The sequence below is a fragment of the Medicago sativa genome, chromosome 3 (assembly GCF_051527215.1).
Source record: "Medicago sativa cultivar Bolivia chromosome 3, Bolivia_mono, whole genome shotgun sequence".
Taxonomy (NCBI): Eukaryota; Viridiplantae; Streptophyta; class Magnoliopsida; order Fabales; family Fabaceae; genus Medicago; species Medicago sativa.
The window spans coordinates 10,642,464-10,654,215 of NC_140751.1; the positions used below are offsets into that span (position 1 = coordinate 10,642,464).

The 11,752-nt window shown below is 35.8% G+C and overlaps 1 protein-coding gene across 1 annotated transcript; it reads left to right on the forward strand.

Moving 5' to 3' along the window:
- Nucleotides 1–8,092: 8,092 nt before the first annotated feature.
- Nucleotides 8,093–9,373, forward strand: LOC146935636 (uncharacterized). The gene has a single exon (XM_085749075.1). It carries the CDS (start codon nucleotides 8,093–8,095, stop codon nucleotides 9,371–9,373), a length of 1,281 nt encoding a protein of 426 aa, XP_085605201.1.
- The last annotated feature ends 2,379 nt before the right edge of the window (nucleotides 9,374–11,752 follow it).

Sequence of the window (11,752 nt, forward strand, 5' to 3'; positions counted from 1 at the left end):
TTGATTCGAAAGATAAACGGCGAATCTTCATGATTTTTTGAAATTAGGGTTTCGTTTCGACTCTTTCGAATCTTTTCGAATTTCCACTTCAATTCACCGTTTATCTTCCGTTTAGAACCTTCGATGATGATTTACGAACTAAACGAGAAGGATTCGTGTGCTTACTTGAGTTTGATTTGGAGATTCGAACAAGATTCTTCAGAAACCTTGAATCCTGGATGTATTCTTGATGCTTCTGATAATTCTGCAAAGAAACTGAAAATAAATCAGTCCTTGACCCTCTTCTTCTTCACTGATCGAACTCAACCTTCGATTTCTTCGTCTTCTCCACTGTGATCGTGTGGATTTGCTACTTTGGTGGCAAATTCACACTGGAATTGCAGTGTTTTAAGTTCGATGATGAAGATTCAGTGATGAATCTCTGAGAACTTCATTGAATTCACTTCAATTCTTCATTCTGGTGAAGCTAGGGTTCATCAATGTTCTTCGTGTTCTTGTTATTTCTGGCTTTTTGATCGTAACTGAATAGAGAGAGAAAGAGGAATTATGTTTCTGTGTGTTTGATGTGTTGGCAAATTCTGAATGGTACCGTAATGATTAGACCCTTTTATAGCTTGACATGTGTTCCTGAGATCAAATGGCATGGTGACATGTGTCCTGGACTCTAACTGATTCGGCCCTGGACCAATTTAGACTCAGGGGTCTCTTTACAATTTCGAAAGTTAAAGGACTGACCTGCAATTTTGAAAAAGGACTATTCTGCAAAACTTTGGACAAAAAGGACTTGACTGTAAATTCTTAAAAATTAATGGACTGAAGAAGAAAAGTGGACCAAAAATGCAATTACTAAAAATTAAAGGGCTAAAAAGAAAAATTACCAAAAGGACTAATATGCAAATCTTAGGAATTAAAGGACCAAAGTGCAAAAATGAAAATAAAAATAAAATTGAATTAAAAATTGGTAAAATTGACTAAACGTAAAGTGAAACGATTAAAATTGACAAAACGGACTAAAATGAACCAATGGCCTAAATGAGGTACTTTAAAGTAACCTCTCTCTGCCGAAATTTCGCGTGAAATGACTAAAATGCCCCTGGGGCTAAAACGACTGAAAATGACTCAGATGCCACTTTAAAATGATTTTTAACGGAGAATTGAAACAAAAGTTTATTTAAACCAATTTGAAAGACTCAGAGACAATTTTTTAAGATTTGAACAGAGTTTTGACACTTGAAAAGACTAAAATGCCCCTAGGGCTAAACTGACTCAAAAGGACTTCAAAGGCAATTTTTAAAATGGACTTTGACATAGAATGAAACAGAGACTTATTCAAACTCCTTGAAAGGACTCAAACAAAATTTTAAAAGACTGGAAGAAATTTTGACATAGGAAATGACTAAAATACCCTTGCATGTGAATTTTGCAAATAACATTGAAATAAAATGCAGAGAAGAAATGCAATTGATCAGAGACAGTTCAAATGACATGTAATGCAAAAAAGAATTGAATTAGTATTTTTAGGTCCAAAATTAGGGTATAACAGACTCTATGACACATTACTCATAAATGTATGATGAATATGCATTGTCAGCTTCATTGATTATGTTAGCGTGTAACAAACAATTATCTTGAATTCATTTTATGGATTAGTCCCGAGTGGAGTAACCCCGGAAGTTAATCCCTTACTACCGGTGAAGTGCTTAGCAAGAGCGCACCGGACTCCCTTAGTGAACGTGCGGGTCCCTTACGGCTTACCCCATTCCCCTTGGAGAACCTTTTGTACCCGACCTTGGAAGGAATACAAAAGACACGACAGCTTAACTTAGTGAAATGCGGCTCCCTTGCGGCTTAACCATTCCCCTTGGGGAACCCCTTGAATCCAATTTGGATAACAAGAGACATGACACTCTTTCTTTCTTGATTATCTTAGTCTTATGCATGTATGAAGATTAAATCTATACATACTATCTCTTATACCTCGGATCCTTAAACGATCCCACTAGAGGTAAACTTATATGCTTGCTTAACTTACTTTGAGAATGGATGTGAAATCGATTCACGTCTTGCCATACTCATATGGCATTTGCTTCTATGCGAAGATAATACTCACATTACCTCGCGTCTTATCAAGCATATTACTAATGCATAGCATTCTATTTCTTTCTAACTATTCTAGTTCTCGATAACTATATCGAGGCTCTAGCTTCTTCCATTTCCTTAAGGTTTATCTTGCTACCCGATTCTCAACATACTCTAGTTTACCATGCCTTACCAAAATGCTTAATACTTGCTTCTTTATCATAGAAATCTTGCTTACAATGATCACCATTTATGACCTTGATTTGAGGGGTTTACATTCGTAAAAAGACACCACGGAGAAAACCGCATCGCGAATCCCCATGCCGGCCAAAGCGAGCAAAACAATGTGATCCCTCACTGTCTTACTCGCCTAGGCGAGTAGATTTGCTGGGGAGGCGAGTGGTAACTCGCCGTGGCGAGTTGGGGGCGAGTAAGACCCCCCTTTCGGAGTTCTAGCTCGCCGTGGCGAGTAATAGCTCGCCGTGGCGAGTTAGGACAGTCCATAACACTCAAAAATGGTATTTTTGACCCAAAAACCTCAAACCAAGTGTCTCTAAGTGTTTTGAAACATAATTGATCATTGGAAACTTATAAAACATTCATTCGGCAAGTATAAACATATTTTGCATGCATGGCAAGAAAAGGGCAACTAAACCTTCACTTGAAAACCCTAGAAATATTCATGTTATTCATATTAATCTAACAAGTCATAAACATAATCCCAAAGGGTGGGAAAACTAACTATGGAACTCACCTAAACATGTTCTTGTAATAACTCCAAGCTTCAAACTCAAGCAAGCCAAAACCCTAGCTTATTTTTCCCCCCTTGCTTCTTTGGCTCAAACCTTACCAATCTTGTTGTTTTCTTGTAAATCCTAGCATGATGATCTTTGCTAGCTCATCTCTAATCCATTACAAAGCTTCTTTCACCAAAACCCTAATTTCCAAACACTTCCTCAAGAGGATAAATAGAAGAAATCAAACATAATTCATACTTCCTTAAGCTTAAATGATCACAAGGGAACAAGTTTGGAAACTTACCATGGAAGGATGAAGTTTCTTGAAAGATTGGTGAAAAGGAAAAGAGATGGGATGAACTTCATGAGAGGTGGAAAAGAGAAATCAAACCTTAACCAAGCTTCTACAAGTTTAAGAGACCATGAGGGAGCAATGTTATTTCACTTGCCATGGAGAGGAAGAAGATTTGATGGAGAGGAAGAGGAAAGGGGGCGTGAGAAGGAACAGAGAAGGAAGAGAGAGTTGCTTCCCAAACCTAGAGAGAGAAAAGGATAAGAATAATGAAAATATCTTGCCCAAAAACACTTAAATATCCTTTCTCAAGAAATTACCATTATGCCCTTGCCTTTAAACGTGTTAAATCCGATACTGATACTTAATCCATAATAAGCTGACATCTCATATTAAATATTTCCCATTACATTTACTTTCCTTAACTTTAATCCTCTGGCACGATCGTCTGGTAAAATACCGATACTGACAGGCGGGATATTACAACTTTCAACCACCATACCACTAATAGTTTTACTTTGTTTGGTGATTAATGAATATGAATCGTAAACTCCTTATACTTGTGTTTGGATTGATGGAATATAATGGAGCGGGGTGGAATGGAACACGATGGAATGGGGTGGAATGGAGTGGAGTGGAATAGGGATTCCATTCCATTGTTTGGATAGTTTAGAAACTGACAATAATGTTTTCATTCCATTGAACAAGTTATAACATTTTTATTCCATTTATACCCTTATTTGAAAAAACATTATTTTTTAAAATGAAAATAAAACCTGTCATTTAAACCAACTTATTATGTAGAAAAACAACTTATTATTAAAATCTTATGTCTTTCGATTTGATTATATTTGTGGGCTTGCAAAATAAACAAATTAAGAAAGAATAACTCAAACACTCTTTCAAATAAATAAAAAGAATAACATTGTTGGACAAGTAGGACCATAAAAAAAAAATGGACAAAATAAGACGTAACACACCCAGGTTTTACACTAATTTGTAACCTACTGTGAAAGTGTGCATTGGTTGTGAAGCCTCATTCTCATCCATTTTCAAGAACATAGGAAGCCATAAATATTTGAGGAATATATTTTGTAATATATTTTTACAAAATATATTCGATAACTATTCGCCTCATTCTCATCCATTTTCAAGAACATAGGAAGCCATAAATATTTGAGGAATATATTTTGTAATATATTTTTACAAAATATATTCGATAACTATTCGAGAGGAATAGAGAAGTATGTGGAAAATTACAGTAGAACAAAAAAAGTGAAGTAGAACGGAATATATTTGAGAAGAATAGAGAACATTACAATGATAAAATAAAGATAGGGGTAGAATAGGTATATTTTAATTACGGCATCATTCCATTGCATATGCATACTCCCCGAATTGGGATGAATGAAAAATTGAAGGATTGGGTGGTATGGGATGGAATGAGTTCCATTATGTTCCATCCCACTCCATTGAATTTTTACAAATCCAAACAATGGAATCTAATTACTTACCATCCCGTTCCATCCCATTCCATCACACACCACCAATCCAAACATAACCTTAAGATATGTGATTTTTTTTCCTTTCAAAAAATTCAAATGTAGGTCATACGAATCAGGTGAAAACAAGAACGAATCTGATTATGCAACATTACTAAATAACAAAACTAAATAAGATGATTAGAAATACTCAAAGGCAACGCTATGTATCAATATTCACATTAGTTGTGTTTGGTTTGAATTTTATTTTTAAAAACATCCGAACAAACCAAACCGTATGTTTTTTTATCTTGTGGTTCGAATAACATAACTTTTAGTATCAAAACCGAACCAAACCGCACCGCGAACAACCCTAATAACTACTGTATATTTTTAAATTTAAATAAAATTTTGTTGCAAAGAATAATTTATTAAGAAAAAGATCCGACCATATTAGTTTTTTTTTAAGGATCCAACCATATTAGTTGATAGTTAAATTTTGATTTTTTTTTTTTAAGAAACATAAATTTTGAATTGTTATTATATCATGGTATAAATTTTTGCTTAGGCGTCATGATATATTATTATTATTATTTATTACGCTAACGTTTGAAAATTATTAACCGTGTTTTTTTATGAAATTTTGATTTTGATTAAAACTAAAAATATAAATGTTTTTTTTTGACACAAAAATAAATGTTTGTTGCTTTCAAGTTGTAATAAACCAAACTAATCGTGATTATCTATTTCAATGATACCAACAATATAACAAAAAAAATATGATCTAAATTATTTTTTTTTTAATGACACCGACAACAATCTTTATTATATAAAAAATTGTTTAAGAGTATAATTGAGATAATGAAAAAGTAAGTATAAATATACTCATCTAGTTTATTACACTTTTTAAATTGCCAATTGGAAGTTACGCGATTCACCATTTTTCACGTTTTCAATTTTTAATTTTGCACCGCACCACTCCTGTTCCTGCACCGCAGCCTTCCCATGGCCTTTGATTGGCAGGCTGAGATGGGCGCATCTCCGGGAAGGATTATCGTGAATCATGATTCACCAACAACGACAATTCTCCCTCCTCCCAAACCAGTACAGAGAATTTCTTTTGCACAAGCACTGTCTGCCTCCACAACAACAACCGCAAGCAATGACAACCTACTGCAGCCGGTGATTCGTGGTGATAACGTAAGCATTCACATCTCTCATTCCGTGTATGATAAGGGTATGGACTTCTGTAAACGTAATCTCCGTGGTCGATTGGTTCTTAACAAGGGCGATAAACCCTACACCACAAAGGACATATATTCAAAACGTCAAAAACAGTGGAAAACAAAAGGGGCTTGGTCCATGACGTCCTTTGTAACGGCCATCTTAATTACTTGATTATTTAGAAATATATTTATATATATTTATATGATTTATGATTTAAGTGGTTTTCATGATTGATATGTGTGAATTTTATGATTCATGAAGTTGAGTGGTTATATGATTTATAAATAAATTATGTGGGGTATATGATGTTGTGAAGTTGTTATGTTGGTATGACTTATTTTATTATTAAATAAAATAAGATATGAGAAATAAAATAAAAATATTAAACATGTGGCTGTGTTGTGAGATGAGTAAAATTTAGTAGTGAGAAGAGTAATATGAAGAGATAAATAGACAGATATAAGTTAAAAAAAAAACAGTACGTACGTTTTGGAGAAAAAGGGAGAAAAAGTCAGAAGAGGAGAACAAGAGAGAGAGGGCGGCGATTTCTGCAAATTACCAGGTAAGGGTGAGACTAACTTTCAATATTATTAAGGGTATAATTCTGTAGAATGAATTTAGCATGATTAGGTTGAGTTTTGGTGAGAATTGGGAATTAGGTTTAAGACAGATTTTGATGAATGAATCATGAAAAGGTGTTAGATTGATGCAAAATTAGTGTACAGACCTTAGATATTGCCTAGGATGATAATTAGATGCTCTTTGGATGAAAGAATCATGAAGATAGGTGAAAATTTGTAATTTTTAGGTTTCTGGCCGTACTGACATTCATCGCTCGCAACTGCGAGTAAGAACACTCGCAACTGCGAGCTAGGAACCAGAGCTCGCCACTGCGAGCAATACAACTCGCAACTGCGAGTGACCTGTAAGCTCGCCATTGCGAGCAGAATAGCTCGCCATTGCGAGCAAGGACTTTAGGAATCCCAGAATGTACGCTTTGCTCGCCGTTGCGAGCAAAGTTACTCGCCACTGCGAGTTAGGCTGTTAGTTGCCCCAAATTGTCCGATGCGATCCTTTTCGCACGTGTAGTCATGAGTTGATCTTAGATGTAAGAAAGAGGGTTGTTTAGGATGTTTCCAGATGTTACAGAAGTCTGTTTATATGACTGAGATGATTAATAATGTTGCATGAGTATTATTATGATGTCTTATGATAATTTTGTTGATGTAATTCATTCCTTAAATGATGTTAATGCATTCAAGCCCTGTTATATGCTGTATCTTGCTGCTGTTTACTGATGTTGACTGTTAATGTCTTGAAGTTGCATAAGTCGGTCTAAGTTGTAATGAGTTAAGAAGTTGTCCACCTAATGGAATTTATAAGATGTTTACGTTGTTGTCCAAGTTGTAGGAAGATTGAGTCCATTGCATACTCATTAAAGTTAGGGGCTTTAGGCCAGGCAGCCTTGTGCTCAAACTACGTTGGGGGCTTTAAGCCCGGCAGCTTTATGCTCACACGTTGAAGAGCCTAATTACGCTCATTTATGTTGTTGATTGGTACCACATGCATTTGCATATCAAGAAGTTTCACGATGGTTTAAGTTGTTAAGTTGTTATGTTGATAAGAGTTGCATTGTCAAGTTGAGTCGTGTTGTCGAGTCAAGTGTTAAGTTGAACATGATATTTAATGATGATGGTATTTGATTTTGAAATGATAATATGCTAAGTGATAAATGTATGATATGTTAATAATGTTTATGTTGCTAAATGCATTTTTATGAATTATATGCTTAATTTATTGACTGTGAAATCTCACCCCTTCTGCTTGAAAATGTTGCCCTTCGTATGGGTAACTTGCAGGTAATAAAGACTAGAAGTGTTCGTGAGTGGACTCCTCACTTGTGTCAAGGTGCTCTGATACGTAACGGGATAGGCTTACTTTCATATCTATTCCTTACGTGTCTTTTATGAACTTTTTATGAATAAGTATTGAACCAAATTATGAGATTTTCTGATAAGGCCTGCGTGCCAAGACTTTATTCATGTTGAACTATTTCCGCTGCGTATTTCCAGACTTTTATGATGTTGAACCTGGAAGGATATTTATTAATATCTATTTTATGACTTTAAAGTAGTATGTGACATTCCGTCTATGATTTAAATACTCTGATTTAATATGAAATTTTTATGTTGGGAAAACGGGGTGTTACATCCTTGGGAAGGGGTTTCTATGAATTCTTTTTCTCTTCTGAAGAAGATTTGCGCATGACATGGGCGATGGGGATGATAAATTTAAAGCCGGGTGTTCTTCGTTTGTTTGAATGGAAAAAAGATTTTAATATGCACAAACAACGTAACACTCATGCTCAAGTGTGGACCCGACTCTTGGAGCTACCTCAGGAGTACTGGATGGATAGGACGCTTAGTGAAATTGCTTGTGCAGTGGGCACGCCACTTATTATCGATAATGCAACTACCAAACGCCTTTACGGTCACTATGCCCGCATTCTTGTTGATATGGACTTCTCACGGAAAATATTCCATGAAATCACTGTCGAGAGAGAAGGTTATGCATTCAATGTTGAGGTAGCCTATGAGTGGATGCCTGATTTTTGTACTCACTGCCAGAACATAGGACATGATGTCTCCGCGTGTCGATGGTTATATCCCCGTAAGGAAAGTAATGCAAAAAAGGAGACTATTGCCCAGGGCAAGAAACCGGTTCCAACTAACAAACAAACTTGGATCCATACCAAAGAAAATCCAGCAGGTATTGGCTCCTCTCTGGCCTTTGCTCAACCGCACCAAGAGTCAGCCCCGACACCTTCTACAGGGCAGCAACAACTGACATCACAACAGGAACCTACTGCAGCACCCACTCCGCCGGAAACTCATCCGTTGGTTGTGACAGATGAACACAGCACCCTTGACAATACTACCATTCCGGTTGTTGATAATACAATTGAGCATCATGACATTGATGATACAATCTCCTTGGAAGCAGACAAGGAGCAGCAAGATGAAGAAGCACGCAAATCACCTTCACCGGATGTTACGATTTATCACTCGGATGATGCCTCTCCTCAAGATGTTACCAAGGACCATCATGATATTGAGTTCATACTAGAGGTGAGTGATGATATAAGGAAGGATACACTTCCCAGCACATCGATACATGTCTTGGAAAAAAATTCTGACGCACCAGAGGCTAAAGAAGTGGACACTACTGCAGCATCTCGGCTGATTTTTACGGATGTCACGGAATTAGAAGCACAAACACAAACACACAGTGCAGAAGTTGAAATCATTGCAAATGATGCTAATAATGTTCCTGCACGTGTAGCACCTATTCAGCATCATGAAATTCCGATTTCAAAGAATGTTCAGCATGACTTGGACCTTTGGGCACATATTCGTGAATATGACAAACGGATGGCGGAGGAAGGATTCACGCAAGTATTATCTAAAAAGCAACAAAAGGAGGCAAAAAAGCAAGTGTTAGGTAAGGCTATGTACAACACCCGGGCAAAGGGTACCCATCCTCCTTCATCATCATGAATGTCCTTTATTGGAATATCCGAGGTATAGGCAACTTTGAATCTAAAATTGCTTTACATAATTTGTTTCTGTCTCATAAACCTGTTATTATTTTCATTGCGGAGCCGAATATACCTTTTGAACATGTTCCTTCGTGGTATTGGCATAATATTGGAGTTACTAAATATAGTTTGAATGTTAGAGATAATTTACAGCCAAATTTATGGGCACTTTGGGGAAAAGATGTTTAGATTCATTGCCTACGGAGATGCAGCTAGATTTCTTTCGGGATAGAGTTGGTTTGCCTAATTACAGGATTCCTTCGGTTCTTGTAATTTGCTGTTTTTTTTTTCTTTGTTTTGTTTTTGATTCAGAGGGTATTGGCCTAGTCCCCCCTCTTCTTGTACAGTTTTTCCCCCTTTTTTAATAAATTTTTAGAGATTGGCAGCATAGGATGGAGGGTTCCCGGGATGCCAACCTAGTTGGGATGTCGGTGTTCCCTCTTGAAGCTTGTCCTCTCTCCCTGCTTAGCAAATATATATATATATATATATATATATATATATATATATATATATATATATATATATATATATGGGTTATGTTACAAGACACCCTTTGGTGGTGTCTTTTATCAAGCAACACCTTAAGGTGTGATTTTCACGTTTTAGTTATAACTTTGCTAAAAGACACCTTCATAAAAGTAAGTTGGTGTCTTTTCGCAAAAGCTCATAGAGTAACTTGATAAAAGACACCTTCACAAAAGGTGTCTTCTATCATAACCCTATATATATATACTCTTATCGTGTTTGTTACATTTTTTTTAACAATTAAATTTATTCTTATCTATTTGTCACATGTGTTATTTGTATTGAAAATTGAGGGCGTTTTTGGAAAGAGTAAAAGTTAGCCCAAAAGTGTTGAAAGGGGGTTCTTGTCTTTATATATAGTATAGATTATTATTATCATTACTATTTGTATTAGAGTAAATTAAAATTCACTTTTAAGTAAACATACCTAATTGACTTTAGTAATTTTTCACATATTTTAATTTTATTTTGGGTATTTTCATAATTTATAGTAGGGCTTAAAACTACATGTTAGTGAAATTGTGAATAAAAAATAGCGAAAAATATGCATTCACATTTTGATTATATTAAAATGGACCCGCAATACTATTTTTTTCGAAGTGTGTTAGATTATTTTTTTTGCAAGATTATTAGAAATAAAAAAAATTATTGAGGGAGTGAAACATATATTTTAACATAAAAAGGGATGAGAATGTAATTTAAGTTTCTCTCAAGGGAGGGGAGTGAAATATTTTCTAATATATTGTGAATAAGAGGGGAGGGACGGGAAGTGTATATTTTACATAAGAGGGGAGGAGAGTGTAATTTAAGAATCTTTCAAGCAAGGAGAATGTAATTTACTCTTTTTATTATCATCATCATCATCATTTTTTCAATCACCTTCTCTCTATCTAGCCTTCTCTCTACCCAAACCACCTCCTTCAATCGCCACTCAACCCTCACTTCCTCCTATCCAAACATCCTTTCTACTATCTAGCCTCACACTGCCGGTGGTACGATCAACTATGTTGATTTTGCGACGCCAACCGTAAACCCGGATGGGCCACGAACCCTAAGGGCATTGTTTCAACCGAATTCATCTCCTTAACCCGGGTTAATTTTTGCTTATAGTTGTCATAACAGAGTACTGGTTCAGTCTAAATTTGTTTCTTCTCTTTGTTTGTTGGATTTTGGTTTGATTTCACTAGTTAGGTTACTGGTTATCTTCAAGATCTAAAGGTCGTTTGATGTTTAGTTATCATCAACCCCAACTGAGATGTACAAGTGGTTGTTTACGTGCTTGTTCGTTCCACCGCTGCATTCACTGTGATTTCTTTGTTGTGTTATGGTTTCTCTACATGATTGGATTAATTTGAGATTTTTTAGCTTGGATCCGGGTTTTCCTGGGTTTGAGTGTTTGTTCGAAAGAGCGATCTCTATGTAATATGGGTTTCAAGTTACTTCGAGGCTCCTCATGCTTGCTATATTCGTGGTGCGCTATTGGTTGTGGATCATCTACAATAATGGCGATCGGGTTCACTCTCTAAACTTCATGTGCTATACTCATTCACACACCATCTTTTTTTACAATCTGGTTTCCCCCTCTATGCGGGTTTTTCTGGTTGTACTATTACTCGCGGTGGATGTTTCTTGAGTTATGTATATTATATATTTCGGGTTGTTTGCCCATCACCATTACGGTTGTTCCACTTTTATGTTGTTAATGTTTGTATAAGCCTTTAGGGTTTGCTTAAATGAATATATTCAAGTTCTTTTCGGTTATCCCTCAAGTATTTGTCTTCTTCTTTTTTATTTGAGAAATGATATTTGT

Excerpts from the sequence above, each read along its gene's own strand:
- LOC146935636 (XM_085749075.1), top strand. The coding sequence starts at position 8,093 with ATGGGGATGATAAATTTAAAGCCGGGTGTTCTTCGTTTGTTTGAATGG.